This window comes from Enhydra lutris, unplaced genomic scaffold (assembly GCF_002288905.1).
Source record: "Enhydra lutris kenyoni isolate GAN:26980312 unplaced genomic scaffold, ASM228890v2 scaffoldscaffold96, whole genome shotgun sequence".
In the NCBI taxonomy this organism is placed as follows: domain Eukaryota; kingdom Metazoa; phylum Chordata; class Mammalia; order Carnivora; family Mustelidae; genus Enhydra; species Enhydra lutris.
The window spans coordinates 4132969-4153978 of NW_019154180.1; the positions used below are offsets into that span (position 1 = coordinate 4132969).

A 21010-nucleotide genomic window follows, 5' to 3' on the forward strand; every position below is an offset into this window, starting at 1 on the left:
TCACAACTCTGAGATTATGACCTGAGCTGAAATCAACAGTTGGACTTAACCGACTGAGCCACCCAGGCGCCCTGCTTTTCTACAAGTTTTAAATGCTTTTGGGATACAGATGACACAGATGGATGTGTTTATCTCCAGAAAGCTTTCAGGGAACTTAACACAAAATTTACAAAAGGAACTACTGATACAGTCCACAGAATGTAATATTTTCTTTCCATGGGCATGTTGCTAAGGAATAGAAACCTCTTTTAGATGAAAACGCAGATGCTTTAATAATTGACCCTTCCTGCTTATTTCGTCTGAGTCCTACCCTCTTTGCAGGGTAAGTCCTACCCTCTCTCACACTTACCTTCTTTGCAAACCAGCAGGGCTCCAATGAGGCCTGAATTCAGGTCTTTCACCAGGTCCACATGAGAAAAATATGAGTAGGTGAGACATGGCGGATCAGAGGCCATTGGAGCGTTCTCTTTCAGGACCTGCCAGACATAAGTATGGCTTTCACCAGGAATGACTTTATCATCTTCCTTCTCCTTTTGGCTGGTCTGATCCTCATATTCAGCACCTAAAGCAAGAAGAGATAACACTGTCCTTTCCATATGCATTGTTCACTCAAGGAAATATAGCAAGTTTATTGTTACCAGTAGATTCTACACAAGAAATAGACTTTCTGCAACTTAATTTGGAAGACTATCAAGCAGCCTCATATATCCCGCAGAAGTTGTAGACCACTAATGCAAACATGAGGGGTTGAGTGGTTCTCACTGTGACCAATAATACTACTTCTATCATTGCATCTTTTTACCTAGTTCATATCAATTCAACTCAACAGACATACATTGGTTATGTACTTTGTCCCCGACTCTTTAATGAGCACTGGTGAAGGTCACAGAAAGATGAGATACAGAGATTTTCAAGTGTTTTTTAGAGAGGGGAAGGGGAACGAGGGCAGAGGGACTGGGAAAAAGAGAATCTTAAGCAGATTCCACACCCCACACAGAGGCTGACATGGGGCTCCACCTCACAATCTTGAGATCATGACCTGAGCCAAAATGTAGAGTCTGACACTTAACCAACTGAGTGACCCAGGTGGCCATTTTTAGAAATGTTTTTAACTTGGCTCTTCTCTGGAGGAGGAGATCACATCAGGGGCAGATATTTTCTGGCTGTCTCATGCTTAGTGATGTTAAAATTAACCCATGGATTAGTTTGATACCTCGATTCTAAATTGAGCACTATCTGTGTTCACTGTTAATGAAATGTCTTTGCTTCTAGGTCATTTCAGTGGACAGAAGTAGAGAATATTTAAAGGAAATGACATAATGCCTTATGCTTCTACTGAAACACTTTTCTAGCAACTTCACCATAACTTCCTGGGTTTATAATGGTCTCTGGAGTTGCAGAGCAGCCCAAAGCACTGCGAGGGCTCTTCGTTTATACCTTATCTTATCCTATCACATCTATACATCTGAGAGTGGGACCTCACCAACAGAGCAGTACAGGAGATCCCTGCACTGCCCCTACTCTGCCTTTACTTTTACTACAGACTTTCAGCAGCCAAAGGCCACCTCCAAAGTACAGGTGGGTAGTCCCCACTCTAAAGTGAGCCTCTCCGGCGTATAGGGACACCCTCTTCAGTGTGCACTAGATACTACTGGCTTCATCTAGAAGCAACATCAGACCAACAGCTGCACTTGCCAGAGAGTTGAAGACATTTTTAAAAACCTGAGTTGGCCCCTGGGGATGGAGTGTGTGGTTAAGGTGCCTGTGTGATCATGGGCTGCTATTAAATTCTAGAGAGCAGATATATTTGGATAGAGAGGAAGGGAGCCTGAGGGGTTACATAAAGGGATTCAACTATATAATGGTTAATTTCTTAAAGCAAAGATGGCAAAATTTTAAGATTTGGCAAAGTGATGGGCACCTGGGTGGTGCAGTTGTTTAAGTGTCCAACTCTTGGTTTCGGCTCAGGTCATGATCTCAGGATCAGGGGATCAAGTCCTACAATGGGCTCTGTGCTCTTTCTAATAAATAAACAAATCTTTAAAGAAAAAAAAAACAAGATTTGCAAAGTGAGGTGATGGTTACAGTGTTTGTGTGCTATATTATTTTCTATACCTTTCTTTGTTCGAAGCATTTCATTAAGAAATGAATATCCTTTTTCCTAATGGTAGGATCTGGAAAGAGGTGGGGGAGGTCTGATAAGAGGCCAACAATGTGTAAAGCTGTCTTGGGGTGAGGATGGCCAGGTAGCACTGAGGTGATGTATTATGAACTTAGTGAGTGCACCATTCGCTAGCTGTAAGACCTTTATCCCTGAGATGACAGGAGAATAGGAGGGCATTTGACTCACCTTCGGAAGCTTTCCAATAGGATACACCAACAGCATGAAGACTGACAGGATGAGAAGCCATGTTCTTAAGTATGATGACCACTGTGTCATAAACCTCAGCTCGGATGGTAGGACCCAGCAGACCTGTGAGAATGAGATGCCCCCTAAAGGTTACTTTGAGAGTGGTACTCCAGAAAACCTGCTATTATGAAAGTGATGGCCAAAGTCACAGTGGAAAAACATGCACCTGTGATTACTGATAAAAAGCAGTAATTGACCGAATAAATGCATAAGCTGCTATCACCACCTCAGTGTCATGGTTGTTGTAAGGATAGATTTCTGGTAATTCACTCAATGCATTCATTCATTCAACTCATAGTTGAGATCCTATTATATTCTAGGAAATGCCCTAAGCACTGGAGATGCAGTAGTGAACAAGACAGATCATGGAAATTACATTCTGGAGAATGTAATTAAGCACATAAAGAAATAAACAAGAAATATTCTGATTGTTGTAAATGCTATAAAAGATGTGGTGTGCTAGAAAGTTATGAAGCAGGAGATGGAATCCTTTAAACATAGTGGTCAGGAAGGGCATCTTTGAGGAGGTGGCATTTGAGCAGTGATGGGACTAATTGAAAAGAAGCAAGATTTTTAAATATCTAGTAGAATAACATCCAAAGCAGATAAAACAAATGGAAAAGTCCTGAGACAGGAATAATCTTGACATAGTTGAGTAATGTGTGAATGAGCAGGGGAATAGCAGAAAATAAGGTTATAAAGGCAGGCAGGGAATATAACATGTAGGACTTTGTAAGCCAAAGGAGTTTGCATGCATTTGGAACTTACAAGAAGAAAGCAGACTTGGGACTCACTTTAGATGAAGAGTCAACAAGACTTGCTGACGGACTGGAAGTTACAGAGCAGCCAGGAGAATTCCTGAGGTTTGGGTTTGTGCAACTGGGTGGTAGTCAGGCCATGATTCAGAAAAGTAAGAAAATCAAGACTTCTGACTTATGGACATATTAAGTATAAGATGCCTACAAATAATTTATTGAATGAAGTAGATTCAAAGGGACAAAAATATGAAAGAGATTTATTTTTCATAGATTCTAACTGTGTTATGCGGAGGGGCACCTGGGTGGCTCAGTCAGTTAAATGTCTGCCTCTGGCTCAGGTGATGATCTCGGAGTCCTGGGATCGAGGCCTGCATTGGGCTCTCCACTCAGCGGGGAGTCTGCTTCTCCCTCTCCCTCTGCACTGCCCCCTGCTTTTACTCTCTCTCTTTGTGTCAAATAAAATCTTTTAATATCAATATAAAGATTTTATTTATTTATTTGACAGAGATCACAAGCAGAGAAGCAGCCAGAGAGAGAGAGAGGAGGAGGAAGCAGGCTCCCCATGGAGCACAGAGCCCAAAGTGGGGCTCAATCCCAGGACTCAGGGATCATGACCTGATCCGAAGGCAGAGGCTTTAACCCACTGAGCCACCCAGGTGCCCCAATAAATAAAATCTTAAAAAAAAAACCCTGTGTTAAGTGGAGTTTCCCCTCTTGCACTTTGAACAATCCCAAATTTTTTCCAGTAACCACCACATATTAGCAGTATCATATCAGTCCAATGATACTAGTCTAACTTAATATCAAACATTTGGTGTGTCCTGAAATTTAAGGGTCCCTCCCTCCTCCAGCTTTCTTATCTTCTTGTCCTAATCTGCCTCCCCCACTCACCTTACTGCCTCCTGACCTTTGAAGCTTGGAGCTAGTGAGAAAAGGATGGGAGTACAAAAAGAGGCACGATGACAAGATGTTTCTTGGAAAGAAGAGTGATAATGTGGCTTTGTTAGTGCCTGGTTGTGGGATGTGCCAAAATTCTGTCTCTTTCTTTCCTGGGCACTTGTATGAGTTCTTTGGAGACTCTCCCCTTCCCAACCATCCCTTCTCCAGCTGTCCCTTGTCTCTCTCTTGCCACTTTCTGCTTCTGGCAATACAATCAGAGACGTTTTCTATTGGGGTCACCTAGCCCTGGCAGGAAGACCTCTCAGACAGGATCTTCTTCTTCTTCTTCTTTTTTAAAAAATTTCATTTATTATTTTGACAGACAGAGATCACAAGTAGGCAGAGAGGCAGGCAGAGTGGGGTGGGGAGCAGGCTTCCCGCTGAGCAGAGAGCCCGATGCGGGGCTTGATGCCAGGACCCCGAGACCATGACCTGAGTGGAAGGCAGAGGCTTTAACCCACTGAGCCACCCAGGCGCCCCATCAGATGGGGTCTTCTTGAGACAAATCTTGTTCTATGACCTTCCTCATCTCACACTGCTATAACCTACTTTCCTTATTATGCCATCAGGGGAAGTTCCTCCAAGTCTCTGCCCTTGAATGTTTTTTCAGATAAAAAGCAGGAAGTAGTCAGAGTCTTATGAGTTCCACAGGTCTTATGTCAAAACTTCTACGTGGTTCTCTTAAAGCGTCCCTCACTACAGCTTGGCATGAGGGTGAAACCTCCCTCCCACTATGGAAACATACAAATCACCAAATATGGTTAACAAAGAAATCCTCAAATCTAAATTATTTCATAAGTGCCTAGCTGCCTTTTACTTAGGCTTGAGGTGCAAGATGGGCTGAGGGTTGCAGGACCAATTTTGGGCCACCACCTGAACAAATTTTAATTCAGATTCTAGTTAGTTAACATACAGTAGAATATTGGTTTCAGGAGTAGGGGCACCTGGGTGGGTTGCTTGGTTAAGCGTATGACTCCTGATGTCGGTTTAGGTCATGATCTCAGGGTCTTAAGATTAAGCCCTGCATCAGGCTCTGTGTTGGGTGTGGAGCCTGAGAGTCTCTCTGCTCTACTTCCTCCTTCTCTCTCTCTAAATACATATATATACACATATGTACATTTATAAAAATATGCGTGTGTGTGTGTATATATATATAAATATAAATGTAAACATACACATACACACACACGTACATGCATACGGATACTGGTTTCAGGAGTAGCATTCAGTGATTCGTCACTTCTATACAATATCCAGTGCTCATCATAACATGTGTCCTTCTTAATACCCACCACCAATCTAGCCTGTTCTCTATTGTTAAGAGTCTCTCATGGTTTGTTTCCACCTCAATAAAATTTACTTCCTTTTTCTTACTCCAAAATTTCAAACTGGGTAAAACTAACCTTTTATAATATTTTAAAATAATCTCTACACCCAACGTAGGGCTTGAACTCACAACCCCAGGATCAAGAGTCACATGCTCTACTGACTGAGCCAACTAGCTGCTCCCAGTCTCTCTTTAGAATTTGGGGGTATTTATCACCTATAATTCTCCAAAATATTTCTCAGGTACGAGATGTCTCATTCTGATATCCTGTTACATGCTTATTTGACATTTGAGAGGATGTATCAAGTAAGCAGTCTGAACTGAAGATCTAAACCTGGGAGTTACTGGCATAGAGATGTCTTAAAATTGTGAGACTGGGTAAGATCAGCTAGTGATCGAAGGTAAAGAGAAGACAGAACAAACCCAGGTCCAAGACCCAGAGCACTCTGACATCCAGAGAACAAGCAGAGGAGGAAAGCCCGGAAAAGACACAGACTCTTCAGTCAGTATTTCCCCAGCAGGTGGTAGTAAGGGAGGCCATGGGAATCCTTGCTCGAGCATCAGATACTCAGTTCCATAATAAACAGTCAATATTGTTTATATTACCCATCCACGGTGGCCTGGGTTTGGCAATGTTGAAAAGGTCATCTGTAAACTCTACAAACACAGTCTTTTTGTACATGACTGACGTGTTGAATGGCAAAGAACTTGGCACCCTAGAAGAAAACCTGTGTGAAGAAAGGGAAAAGTCATTCATTTTGGTGGACCCTCTTTGAACCCACTTTTCAGCAGCTGGAAGTAAAGCTTCCATCCCACCCTCCTCTACTGTTAACAAGGCAAACTGGAAACTATATAAATCCCTACTATAGACAGGTTCCCAACATTTCCCCCTCTCTCTACCTGACAAGTGGTCATTATACTTAAGAACATGGCTTCTCATCCTGTCAATGTCCATGCTGCTGGCCCAGGTTTGAATCCTGAGTATACCCGTCACTAGTTGTGAGACTTTGCATTCAATTTTCCTTTACCCCTGAGATGACAGAACAGGAGGACACTTGACTCACCTTCAGAATGAAAAACTCTGTGCTAGGACAGAATATTTAAAATGAGTACATCTGAAAACATATCCAGAATATATACAGAATTCTCAAAAATAACAAGACAAAAACAGCGCAATTTCAAAATGGGCCAAACTCTGAACAGACAGTTCATCAAAGGAAATACAGGAACAGCCAGTTACACATGCAAAGGTGCTCAGAATCTTTAGTCGTCAGAGAAATGCAAATTAAACCTGCAGTGAGACTGGTTTAGGTCGGTTTAGGTCATGCTAAGATCTACCACAGACTGTGCTAAGATGAAAACACTGATACATTAGGTGCCATATGATAAAATAAATCACAAATCATGCATGTTAGTTCAACTGATCCCCCTTTCATTCTCCATTTAAAATCCAACCCTTGCTTTGTAGTAACACCAGGAAGGAAAGAGCAGCTGGTCCTTCAGAACAGAATGGGGGATGTGTACATGAAACCTAGTGGGTGGGTTCTCCTTACATCGTGGTTTGTATGGCAACGTTTGTTTTGGTAAATAGGATAGAAACGGGTAAGAAGAGAGTAGAGGGCCTCATTATAAAAAGACACACGGATGCATTTCAGTGCCCCAGGTGGTCTGAACTGCTGAGCCAGTAACCCTGTGCATTCTCTGCCTGGTTACTGCCAAGTGTCAGGGTCTAGAATCCCACGGTGGACAGCAAGCTCAGGCACCACCCAGCCAGCCCCTTCCAGTTTCTGGATAAGGACAAGGTTCCAGGAACCTGGATGAATGGCCAGACAGAGACCCCCCCACCCTTACTACTTGGTGTCAAACCCATTTCCTGGTCCTCTGCATAAATTTTGGGTCTGCAAACCAATGCTTTTTCAGTCTGACTGATGTCAGAAACAATTAAGTTTTCATTTGCATGTCTCCTCTCAACATTTGTAGACTTGGTTGTAATTCCAACAAGGGCAGTTTTCATCTGTCACTCCCCTGAAGCCTAGTGCACTCATCTCAGAGCTCAGCTCGGGGTGAAGGTGTCAGGGGGGCTCTAATTAGTGTGGTAAAACACATAAAACATAAAATTCACTCTTCAACATGTTGAAGTGTATAGTTAAGTGGTACTAAGTACAACCATCACCACCATCTAGCTCTGTAACTCTTACCTTGCAAAACTGAAACTCAATACCCATTAAACAATAATTTGTCCTTCTCCATTCCCCTCAGCCTCTGAAACCACCATTCTGTTTTCTGTTGCCATGATTTTGACCATTCTAGGGACCTCATATAAGTGGGATTATAAGTTATTTGTCTTTTTGTGACTGGTTTAATGTCCTTAAGATTGATCCATGTTGTAGCAGGTGTCAAAATTCTCTTCCTTTTTAAGGCTGAATAACATTGCATTGTATGAATAGACCACATGTTGTTTATCCGTTCGTCCATAGACAGACACTTGGGTTGCTTCCACATTTTAGCTATTGAGAATAATGCTGCTGTGAACATGGTTATACACATATCTCTTCAAGATCCTGCTTTCAATTATTTTGAGTAAATACCCAGAAATGGAATTAATGGATTATATGGTGATTTTCAAAAAGTTTTTAAGAGTCACCATCCTCTTTTTCACAGGGGCACCACCATTTTATATTCCAACCAACAGTGCAGAAGTGTTCCAATGCGTCTACATCCTCACCAACACTTATTTTCTGGTTTTCTTTGTATGATAGCCATTCTAATGGGTGAGAGATTCTATCTCTTTGTGGCTTTAATTTGTGTTTCCCTAGGTGAGTTTGAGCATCTTTTCATGTGCTTATTGGCCATTTGTATACATTCTTTGGAGAAATGTCTATTCAAGTCCAGTTTGTCCATTTCTTTTTTTTTATAAGATTTTATTTATCTACTTGACAGAGATCACAAGTAGACAGAGAGGCAGGCAGAGAGAGAGAGGAGGAAGCGAGCTCCCCACTGAGCAGAGAGCCCGATGCGGGGCTCGATCCCAGGACCCTAGGACCATGACCTGAGCTGAAGGCAGAGGCTTTAACCCACTGAGTCACCCAGACGCCCCGTTTTGTCCATTTCTGAATTAGGTTGTCTGCTTACTTTTTCTTTTTAAGATTTTATTTTTTAAGTGATCTCTACTCCCAACATGGGGCTTGAACTCACAACCCTGAGACCAAGAGTCCCATGCTCCACTGATTGAGCCAGCCAGGCACCCCTTCCTTATTGAGTTTTAAGGAGTTCTCCATATACAGGTTTCCCCTGCTATTCCAAAGTAGAACATGCCTATGAAACCTTTTGTAAACTGAAATGGCAGAAAACAAAGAAGAAACTTCCATTCTGTAAAAGGCACAATCCTCTTCAGATTTTTTTTTTTAGTTAGTGAAAATAGATACTAAAGTAGGTAGTTTGTAAAAGCAAAGCATTGTAAAGCAAACTTTCAGATAGTGGGAGAAATGTACATTTTGGATATTAATCTCTTAGTATTTTTAAAAAGATTTTATTAAAAAAATAAAAATAAAGAAGATTTTATTTATTATATAAATAATGAACTTTTTAAAAAAATAAATGGGGGAAGGGGTAGAGGGAGAGAATCTTCAAGCAGACTTTCTGCTGAGCATGAAGACCAATGTCAGTCTCACGACCCTGAGATCATGACTTGAGCTGAAATCAAGAATCAGATGCTCAACCAACTAAGCCACCCAGGAACCCCAAGAGTCCCTTTGACAGAATCATGAGTAGCCTGGATATGGCTAAGGAAGGAATCTCTGAGCTTGAAACTATGACCACAGGAGCTTTTAAACTTAAAAGCAAAGAGAAAAGAACAGAAATGATGATGAAAATGAAAAATGATGAAAACCAGATTAGAATATCCAAGCACTGTGGGACAACTACAAAAGTTGTAATACATACGATAGAATAGCAGAAGAAAAAGAAAGAAAGGAAGGAACAGAAGTAGTATTTGAAGCAATAATGAGAATTTCCCCAAATTAATGTCATTCACCAACATACAGATCTAGCAAGCTCAGAGGACACCATGCAGGACAAACGCCCCCCCAAAACTATTTATTTCTAGGCATATCATATTCAAACTTCAGAAAATCAAAGGTAAATAAAACATCTTGAAAGAATCCACAGGGAAAACACCTTACCCAAAGAGGAACAAAGAAAAGAATTACATACAACTTCTCCTCAGAAACCATGCAAGCAAGAAGAGAGTAGAGTGTTGCATATCTAAAGTGTTGGGAGGAAGAAAAACAACAACCAACCTCGAATTCTCTACCCTGCAAAATTATCTTTCAACAGTGATGGAGAAATAACAACTCCTACACAGACAAAAATGGAGGGAATTTGCTGCCAGTAGAGCTGTCTTACAAGAAATATTACAACAAACTACACAGAGAGAGGGAAATTAAAATTAAAATTAAGAACTCAGATCTACATAAAGAAAAGAAGAGCATCAAAGAATGAAAAAGTAGAGAGTATCCACCACAAAAAAGGCACCAAGCCTCAGTCACTGCAACTGGAGTTGCCAGAACGGACATATGAATGGAGGAGCCACGGTGGAGCCTGCTCGTAGACATGACATCACAGACTCACCAAAGCTGCTCCAGCGACTGCTGCTGGAGTGTCCACCTTGACAGCCACAGAGACAAGCACTGAGCCCGATACGTCACAACAGCCCAAGGAAACGATTCAGATACTTAGCGAGCCTCGATAAGTACCTATAAACTTCCTGCATGCCTGCACACATGCACAGAGTAAAAAAGCAGCATTTTAAGCATTTTTGTGCTTAAAAAGCTACAAAATCAGTCAAGGAAGCACAGATGTTCTCATTATTTGAACAATGTTTGCTGGAAAGAATGTTTTTTATCTGCGTTGTTTTTGGACATTCCGTGACAGCTGTGAATCTGTGACAAAGCCGCCGCCCAAGGTCAGTGGACCATGTCAGCAGGACACCGCGGGGGACTCCCAAGAACTTAGGACGCGCCGAGGTGCTTCCCAGTGGAAGCACAGCTAGGAACCCAGAGACCTCTTTGGAGAGGCACAGGGTGACCCTCCAGCCACCGAAAGCACCTTTGCACCTATGTATCAAGCTGACCCATCTGTAAATAAAGCTCAGGTTTTTTCCTCCACTAGCGGCTGGTCATCAGGGTTCCCCTACGCAACCCTGGGTGTAATTGAAGTAGAGGTACAAATCTTCACATTGTACGTTAATGCCACCAGAGAGCATCGACCCTGGACAAGATGACTGGCAATTAACATCAACCAGCCTCTGTATGGGCTACCCCAGTGTTGGCAAAATGTGAGGTAAGTGGTGCTTCAAGATGGATCAGGATGGACAAGGCCCACCACAGCCAGCCCGACTTGGGATGACTCAGAAGGTCACTCCAGCTCCAGAGCTTCCTGCAGGGTCAGCCTGCACCGCAGCCCAGCTTCTCCCTGGGCCCACCCCCACTTCTTCCCTGTCCTCCCCTTCCAGGGTGCAGGTCCTCTGAGCGCTCTCAAAAAACTTTCCGCACAGCCATCTAACCCTCACAGTCCGTTTCCAGGGAGCCCAACCCCATATTAATTCATATTTAAATGTGCTCTAATTTCATCCATCTCTAAAACTTCCCTTGGCATAAACCTACATGGCTTGTAGTCACTGAACAATATCATCTGGTGCCCATACCATCAATCGAACCCCTCTGTTCAGTCCACTTGTCCCATTTCCCAGCCACTTTGAGAACTATGCCCTTCCACATTCATCAACTCATCCCTTTTTCCATTTTGTCTCCTTGGTTCTGGAGAGTCTACTCCACCCAGTTTTTCCAAAGCTTCCACCACTTTCTAACAAAACTGAGACCCATGTCAAGAGACAGGTATTTTGACGACCAAGAGTACTGTACTTCCACTTTAATATTTCTGACTAAACTGAAAATGTAAGACACACAGAATGTTTACTAGAGGGAACAGGATCCAGAACACACAGAAACACTTCTTTTCTTCCTCTAAGGAAAGAGGCAAAAATCAGAGGCAAAAGAAATAAGCTTGTGGGACAGAGAAACAGAAAGACTAGGCGCTATTCAAGGGGCCATTCCTAAGAGCATCAGCACCACCCAGGTCTCTGATTCAGTTCTGAGATGTGCATATTTAGGACCTTTTCTGTTAGAGTGAAGAGTTTCCACTGGTGCAGAAACACGTGATGTATGTGCCTGTGTCAGTTTCACAGTAATCTGCACAGTGACAAAATGTTCCAGGGTTCATGGGTTTTACTCCTTCCTAACTTCTGTGGGATTTTTGTTTATGCATTTCCCTTGGGATTCGATATTTAAATCTTGCCAAATCTATTTAGCAACAATGTCCTTCACATGAACTGTTCTTTCACATTTTATCTAAAAAGAATCGGAAAACCTATTATATTCCCTGACCTTTGCTTAGAAGAAGTTGAGCAGCTGCAGGAACAGATAATATAAAACTGAATTTCCCCAGATGTTTATTTCAAAACTTGGCAGAGGTTGTCAGGATGTGTCCAGAGTCAGCTTATCTTGTTAATCAGTATCAAAATAATCCAGGCTATAAAATGGTATCATCAAAATAAAAATTCTATAAACTTCTTCCCGGTAAAAATACACGTGACCGCCGCACAACAACAGAAAGCCAGATGACAAATAAATCATTTTCTCCATTGAATTCACTATAGCACAGGCTGTATGCTAGATGGAAGCTACAGTACAAAATACAATGTAGTAAGTACAATTATTTTAATAATTTTTAACAAGACCTACATTAATGGATAAGTGGCTGATTGTTCAGTTAGAGATCAGGCTACTGACCATCTGGGCCTCTACTTTAGGGTCATTAACACTACACAACTGCAGGGTATATAGACTATAGAAGGAACTTGAATCCATTCCTCATACTACAGATAAAAATTAATTCAGCATATCCAAGGCCTAAATATAAGAGCTAATACTATAAAACTCGTGGGAGCAAATATAGGCATAATTCTGTGTGACCCTGGATTTGGCAACAGTTCCTTAGACAAGATATCAAAAGCACAAGGAACCAAAGGAAAAAAAAAATAGATAAACTGGACTTCATCAAAATGAAAAATTCGGTGCTAGGATAGAATATTTAAAATGAGTACATCTGAAAACACATCCAGAATATATACAGAATTCTCAAAGATAACAAGACCAACAACACAATTTCAAAATGGGCCAAACTCTGAACAGACAGTTCATCAAAGGAAATACAGGAACAGCCAGTTACACATGCAAAGGTGCTCAGAATCTTTAGTCATCAGAGAAATGCAAATTAAACCTACAGTGAGATACCACCACAGAGTCATTAAAATAACTAACGTAAATACTGGCAACATCAAGTATTGTCCAGGATGTGTTGCAACTGGTTATACTGGCGGCTGGCGGTTCTTATAGTTAAACATGCATTTCCTGTATCATCCAGCAATTTCATTCTTAGACATCTGACTAAAATAAATGAAAACAGATGTCCACACAAAAGCTTGTACAGGACTGCTCACAGCAGGTGTCTTTCTATTAGCTCCCAAACTGGAAACAATCCAAATGTCATGTGGTAGTGAATGGACACACCAATTGTGATATATTCCCATAATGAAGCAGCAATCAGCAACACAAAGAATAAAACTACTTTGTGCAACAATCTGGATGAATTTCTAAATCATGATGGTAAACATAAAAAGCTAGACACTGAAGAGTACATACTGTATGATTCTAATGATATATAAATCTTAAACAGTCAAAAATGAATCCAGAAACAGCCTGTTGCCAAGGGCCAGGTCAGGATAGGGAGACTCACTGGAAAGTTGCAGAAGGACTGATATAAATGTTCTGTGTGTTGATTAAAGTGGCGGTGATGTAACTTGTATGCATTTGTCAAAACTTACCAAACTGCACATTAAAAATCTGTATGTTTCACTGTATGTAAATTATACCTGTGGTAGGCAAAATTTTGCTTCTCTTTGCCTCTCCCCTTTGGTGTTATGCTCATGAATATGTTATCTTACACAGCTAAAGAAACTTTGTGGGTGGAATTAAAGTTGCTAATTAGCTGGTCTTGAGAAGGAGAGATTATCCTGATATATCTGGGTGGACCCAAAGTAATCATAAGGTTCTTAAAAGTGCAACAGGAAGGCAGAAAAGGTCAGAGAGATGAGGTAGAAGTTGAAGTCAGAATGATTTAAAGCATGAGAAAGACTAGTCTGAGGATGAAGGGCCCTACGTGGAACTTCAGAGAAGGAGATGAATTCCAGTAATGATGGCAGCCCTGTCAACAATTTGATTTTGGTCTTGTATGACCCTGAGTAGGGTGCTCAGGCCAGCCCGCCTGGCTTCTCAGCCACTAAAATCGTAATAAATACTTGGGTGTTGTTGAAAGCTGTAAAGTTTGAGGTAATGTGTTACACAGCGAGAAGAAACTATTATGATACTCAAAGTTGATCCAAATACTAAGAAATAACTGACAAACAAATAAAAATGCTATTAAAATTCATTCTCCTAAATGAAGCTGGTTCTTTGGAAAAATTAATGAAATTGATAAACCTCTAGCCACACTTACCAAAAAGAAAAGAGATCCAAATACATAAAATCACAAATGAGAGAGGAGAAATCACAACCAACACCACAGAAATACAAACAATTGTAAGTGAATGTTATTGAAAACTACACGCCAACAAATTGGACAACCTAGAAGAAATGGATACAGCACTAGAAACACATAAACTACCAAAACTGAAACAGGAAAAAATAGAAAACTTGAACAGATTCATAACCAGTAAAGATATTGAATCAGTAATCAAAAAATCTCCCAACAAACAAAACTCCAGGACCAGACGGCTTCCCAGGAGAATTGTACCACACATTTAAAGAAGAGTTAATACCTATTCTTCTCAAACTATTCCAAAAACGGAAAAGGAAGCAAAACTTGCAAATTCAATCTATTACCCTGTTCCCAAACGAGATAAAGACCCCGCTAAAAAAGAGAACAGCAGGGGTGCCTGGGTGACTCAGTGGGTTAAAGCCTCTGCCTTCGGCTCAGGTCATGATCCCAGGGTCCTGGGATCGAGCCCCACATCGGGCTCTCTGCTCGGTGGAGAGCCTGCTTCCTCCTCTCTCTCTCTCTCTGTCTGCCTCTCCGCTTACTTGTGATATCTCTCTCTCTGTCAAATAAATAAAATAAAATCTTAAAAAAAAAGAGAACAGCAGGCCAACAACCCCAATGAACATGGATGCAAAAATTCTCAGTAAAATACCAGCCAACCAAATCCATCAATACGTTAAAATAATCATTCACCATGATTGAGTGGGATTTATTCCTGGGTTGCAAGGGTGGTTCAATATTCAATCAATCAATGCGATACACATTAATACAAGAAAGGACAAGAACCATATGATCATTTCAGTAGATGCAAAAAAAGCATCTGACAAAGTACAACATCTATTCATGATAAAAACCCTCAACAAAGTAGGTTTAGAGGGAACATACCTCAACATAATAAAGGCCAACTATGAAAAACCCACAGCTAACAACATCTTCGATGGGGAAAAACTGAGAGTTTTTCTCCTAAGGTCAGGCAGCATAACAGGGATGTCCAGTCTCACCACTTTTGTTCAACATAGTACTGGAGGTCCTACACACAGCAATTTGACAACAGAAAGAAATAAAAAGCATCCAAATCCACAAGGAAGTAATCAAACTTCAACTATTTGTAGATGACATGCTACTCTATGTAGAAAGCCTGAAAGACTCCACCAAAAAACCTACTAGAACTGACACACAAATTCAGTAAAGTTGCAGGATATACAACATGCAGAAATCTGTTGCATTTCTATACAACAACAATAAAACAGAAGAAAGAGAAATTAAGGAATCAATTCCATTTACAATCAAAATAATAAGTACCAAAAATAATAAGATAATAAGATGAAAAGAAGATAATAATAAGATAAAAATAATAAGATACCTAGGAATAAACCTAACCAAAGAAGTTGAAAGACCTATACTCTGAAAACTATAAAATACAGATGAAAGAAACTGAAGAGGACACAAAGAGATGTAAAAAATAAAAAAACCAAAAACAAAACTCCATGCTCATGGATTGGAAGAACAAACATTGTTAAAAATGTCTATAGCATGGAGGACATTAGGGGAAGGAAGGGAATACTGAAGGCGGGGGGGAAACAGAGGGGGAGATGATTGTAAGAGACTATGGACTCTACTCCAGGAAACAATCTGAGGGTTTCAGAGGGGACAGGGGCGGGTGGATGGTATAGCCTGGTGATGGCTATTGAAGGCACGTGTTGCAATGAGCAATGAATCATGGAACACTACTAAAAGGTAACCTACAAAATAGAAGATAATTGCAAATAACATAGCTGATAAAAGGTTAGTAAAAGTTAGACCAAAACCACAATGATATCCCACCTCACACTAGTCAGCACGGCTACTCAACAACGCAAGACACAGGTGGAAAAAGGGTGCACTGCTGGTGGGAATGCAAACTGGTGCAGCCACTCTAGAAAACAGTACGGAGGGTCCTCAAAAAGTTAAACACAGAACCAACGTACAACCCAGCAACTGCACTACTAGTTATTTACCCAAATACAAAAAGACGAATTCAAAGGGATACATGCACCCCAATGTTTATAGCAGCATTATCTACTGTAGCCAGATTATGGAAACAGCCCAAGAGTCACTGACTAATAAGATGTGGGGTGTACATATATATATATATATACACACATTACTGAGCCATCAAAAAGAATGAACTCTTGCCATTTGCAATGGCATGAACAGAGCCAGAGAGTATGATGTTAAGTGAAGTCAGTCAGAGAAGGAGAAGTACCATATGACTTCACTCATATGTGGAATTTAAGAAACAAAACAAGCAAAGAAGAAGAGAGATAAACCACAAAACAAACTCTTAAGAGAGCAAACTGATGTTTACCAGAGGAGAGGAGCGTGGGTTAGGGTTGAGGAGGGCACTTGGAGATTAAGGCCAAGCACCAGGTGTTGAATGGAAGTGTTGCATCACTATACTGTACACATGAAACGAAGTAACCCTAACTGAACTGTTAACTAACTGGAATTTAAATAAAAACTTCAGAAAAATAAAGAAAAAAATTATGTTTCTAAATGAAACCCAAGACAATATTATAAACTACTGTAAATAATGAAAACTTCGTATCATAACCTGTGTGCATGCAAACATTGTTCTCTGAGAAAAACCTACAACTTGAAATGCCTTCACTATTAAAAATAAAGGACAAAGGAAAAATTACATCACTTTTCCTAAGGTATTAGAAAAAAATGGGGCACCTGGGTGGCTCAGTGGGTTAAGCCTCTGCCTTCGGCTCAGGTCATGATCCCAGGGTCCTGGGGTCGAGCCGCGCATCGGGCTCTCCGCTCTGTGGGGAGCCTGCTTCCTCCTCTCTGTCTCTCTGCCTGCCTCTCTGCCTACTTGTGATCTCTCTTTATCAAATAAATAAATAAAATCTTAAAAAAAGAAAAAAATGCAGCACAATAAGCCAAAAGAAACTAAGAGATCGTTGACAAAGATAAAACCTAAAAATAAACATTAAAAAATAACTGGGGTGGGTGGCGCAGTGTGGCACAGTTGGTTGAGTGTCCAACTCTTGGTTTCAGCTTGGGTCATGAGCTCAGGGTCGTGAGATCAAGTCCCACGTTGGGCTCAGCGGTCAGCACTGAGTCTGCTGCAGATTCTCTCTCCCTCTCCTTCTGCCCCTCCTGCTTGTGCTCTCAAATAAATAAATAAACCTTTAAAAAAACTGGGCAAAACAAAGAAACTTAGAAACTCATTGTTTGAAAAGAGCATCACCAACAACAAAATTGACAAATCCCTTGCAAACCTGTTTGTGGATAAAAGATAAATACCAAATATACAGGAATTTAAGAAAAAGAAAGGGCACAAATCTTAGATAATATGGCAACAGAATGAAAAAATAAAGTGATTACCTGCACAGATATAAAATTATTAAAACTGACTTCAAAAAAAGTTGAAACTTGATTTGAGTAATTTTCACAGAAGAGCCTGAAGAGATGATTAAAAATACTGCAAATGTCACCTGGAGCAAACAGACTCATAAATGAACTTTATCTAACTTTTAAACAATAGGCAATTCTAATGTCATTTGAGCTATAAAAGAAAAAGATGGAGCACTCAGCGATTCATTTGATACAAGCAGTAAAATTTTAATACCAAAATCGAGTAATAATAAAAAATAGAGCTTTAGATCAATCTCACATAACAAAGGCACACAGTGTTTATACCTCGACTGTCCTCTGCTCTACCAGCTGAGCTGCCAAAGGGTGATATGAAGGCATACAGCGTTCAAAGAAATATTAGCACATAGAACCCAGCAATAATCAAATTATAGTATAAATTGTAGTCCAAGAATGTAAGGGTATTCAGTGTCAGGAAATCTATAAACATAATCCATCTGTCAATCAACATATTAAAAATAAAACTTAGGGGTGCCTGGGTGGCTCAGTAGGTTAAGCCTCTGCCTTCGGTTCAAGTCATGATCCCAGGGTCCTGGGATCGAGCCCCACATTGGGATCCCTGCTCAGCAGGGAGTCTGCTTCTCCCCCTCCTTCAGCCTTCCCTCCACCCCCCAGCTTCTGTGCACATGCTCTCTCTCAAATGAACAAATAAAAATCTTAGGGGAAAAAAAAAGAAATGCTAAGAAAGGTTAAAAAAAAAAGAGCAGTGAGGACTGATTTCACTTACCAGATAACAGAAGATAAAATAAACCCACTGTAATCAAATCAGTATTGTATTGACACAACAAGACAAAAGCAGTTCAATGAAGAAGCATAATGCATCCAGAAATACATAGTAGTATGCATGAAAATTTTATATGATGAATGGGTTTATTCAAATCAGTAGTAAAAGATGTACTATTTGATAAATGGTACCATTGCCATAGGCTACTGATCTAGACAGAAATAAAACTACCCGTATCCCATTTCTAAACCATATACAAAAATAATTATCAGATGAATTGATGACAAATGAAAAAAGCAAAACAATAAAAATCTTGCAAGAAAATCTGGGAAATACACATACAACACTGATATGCAGAAAACATTTTTAACCAACACTGGCCACTCTGAAGATATGAAAGAAAAGATAGAAACATTTGACTATAAATTTTTAAAAAAATTTTAGTAAAAGTTACTATAAGACAATAGGTCTTGGGGGAAATCACACTATACATTAGTATGTTAAGGCAGTATAACAAATAGTTAACATTTGTGATAATAAAAGGGTTTTGTAATAAAAAAATAAAAGAGCGCAAAGAAAAATGGGCAAAACCTATGAACTGTCAAATCTCAAAATATAAATGCAATAGCCAACAGGCATTTGAAAAGACGTTCCACCTAAGAAATAAAAGGAATGCAATTAAAGTGATGATGTGGTATCACTCTATAACTAAGCTGGCAAAAATTAGAACAAGATAAAAGTTATTGACATAAGAGCAGGGAGAAGGGCACTCGCATATGTTGATAGTAGAAATGTTTGGAGAGCTCTGGCCTTTCTGGCAATTAAAACCAAATAGAAAATATTCCCTTCATTCCAGTGACATCCCTCTTGAGAATCTGTCCCATAGGAATAAAGCACCAGTATGTAATGATACAGCATACAATGACCAAAAAGTGGAAATGATACAGAATCTTATGTAGCCATTAAAATCAATGAATTGGGGCGCCTGGCTCAGTGGCTCAGTTAAGTGACCAACTCTTGATTTAGGGTCAGGCCATCTCAGGGTGGGCACTAGGCATGAGCCTGCTTGAGAGCTTCTCCCTCCTCTCCCCTCCCCTCCTGTCCCTCTCTAAAATAAAAATAAAAGTGAATTGAAGCTATGCTAACTGACTTAGACAAAATTCCACTAGGTGCTAATGAGAGAGAAACATGTGTGTAATATCCCATTTTTGTAAAACAAGCAATGACCAAGAAAACCTTTATGTGCATGTATAAGTGTGTGTGTGCATGAGGATATATAACCATACTAGGGTTATTTGTTTGGGGACAGGCAAGAAGGGGGCTAATGTCGAAGGCAGATGGGGAGCCAAACAGAAAGAACAAAAAAAGACTGTAATGTATGACATGATTATATTTAATACTTATATTGCCATCATATATGTACTGGGGATAGATCCGTATAATACACATTTAAAGAAAACAAAACAAAATTTAAAATAAATGATTCCAGCATTCAATTCAATAAGCAAAATTAGATTAGCAAAATGAACTGAAATCAGGAAATCAGGAAGAAGGAATGAATTAATGAAAGAAAAAGCAGAAATTGATAGAAACAAAAGACGTTTCCTGACAAGATCAACAAAATTGAGAAACTTCCTAGAAACATTATTGTTAAGAGAGTGAAAGAGAACATACACAATATAAGAATGAAAAAGGAAATATAACTACAGACACCGAATAGCTGAACAACATCAGAAGACTAGTATATGACTTGATACCAATGGATTCTTAAATCCAGAAAAATCTAGATTGCTTTGCTGAGAAAAATATATAACCAAATTTGACTGAAGAAGAGGCAGAAAAATCTAAATAAATTGATGATCGTAGATAATATTGAAAACATCATTTAATAGTAGTCTGTCAAAATGCACTGGAACCCAAAAAGATGAAAAGCTTCTGAACTCAGGGCTAATACTATTCTTAAACTGAAACTGGGCAAAGGTACCAAAACCACACCACACGTACACAGGAGACCTACACACTAAAGTTGTACATAATACTGATGGGATCTCATTGTTCTGCCTCTCTGTAGGGAAGCGTGGAGGTAGGCTGAGGAAAGTTTTGTTTTCTCTCAGGGTCCTTGTCTCTTCATCCGCCTTGCACTGTCTAGTTTCCAAAGTGGCAGCATGTGACCGAGAGAAGCAATGGACAAAACATAATAGCATCAACAAATAGTTGAGATCTGTGAACAGGATTGGCCATAAGCACACACACCTTACCTTTCTCAGTGCTTTTTCAGTGCTTAACCACCATCACAACCATCCTAGCCTGAAGCCTGCTCACAATCCCAACGGGACCCCACAGAACGTGCCTTTACCTTGCGTCCACATGCAGTGCACCGAGCAGCTCGCTTTGCATATAGTCCCAGGACAGTTCCACTGCACCCAGGTAGTATCTTCTGGTGGCACTAAAGCTGAGCGGCAAAAGGCACAGAAAGAAGCAGGTGGCGAGTTCTATTTGCATGGCTTGTACTGCTAGAAAATGTTTAACTGGGGAGAAACAAAAGACTAATTCTTCTGTAAAATATCTTCAGGTCCCAGGAGAAAAAAGGTAAATTTTCTATGATTTAATGAAAAGTCCCAAAATTTTTGCTGGGAATTTTAGGGAACTTTACCTGCTGGATGTTACAGCAGTATAGCAGTAAGCAGTAACAGATAAGATTGTTTCCTTTTTAGCAACGGGAAGCAGCCACAGGAAGAACTGAATAGGAAAAGAGGGGCGGAGCTGAATCTTAA

At 40.2% G+C, this 21010-nt stretch overlaps 1 protein-coding gene across 1 annotated transcript in view; it reads right to left on the reverse strand.

The window, feature by feature from the left end:
• The window catches only part of LOC111139148 (coagulation factor VIII), a 128782-nt gene extending 108036 nt beyond the window's left edge, over positions 1-20746 (reverse strand). The window contains 4 exon segments of the mRNA XM_022491305.1: positions 350-562; positions 2351-2473; positions 6041-6162; positions 20593-20746. Of these exon segments, the coding sequence (XP_022347013.1) occupies positions 350-562; positions 2351-2473; positions 6041-6162; positions 20593-20738 (604 nt within the window). The 5' untranslated portion in view covers positions 20739-20746.
• Between the last annotated feature and the right edge of the window lie 264 nt (positions 20747-21010).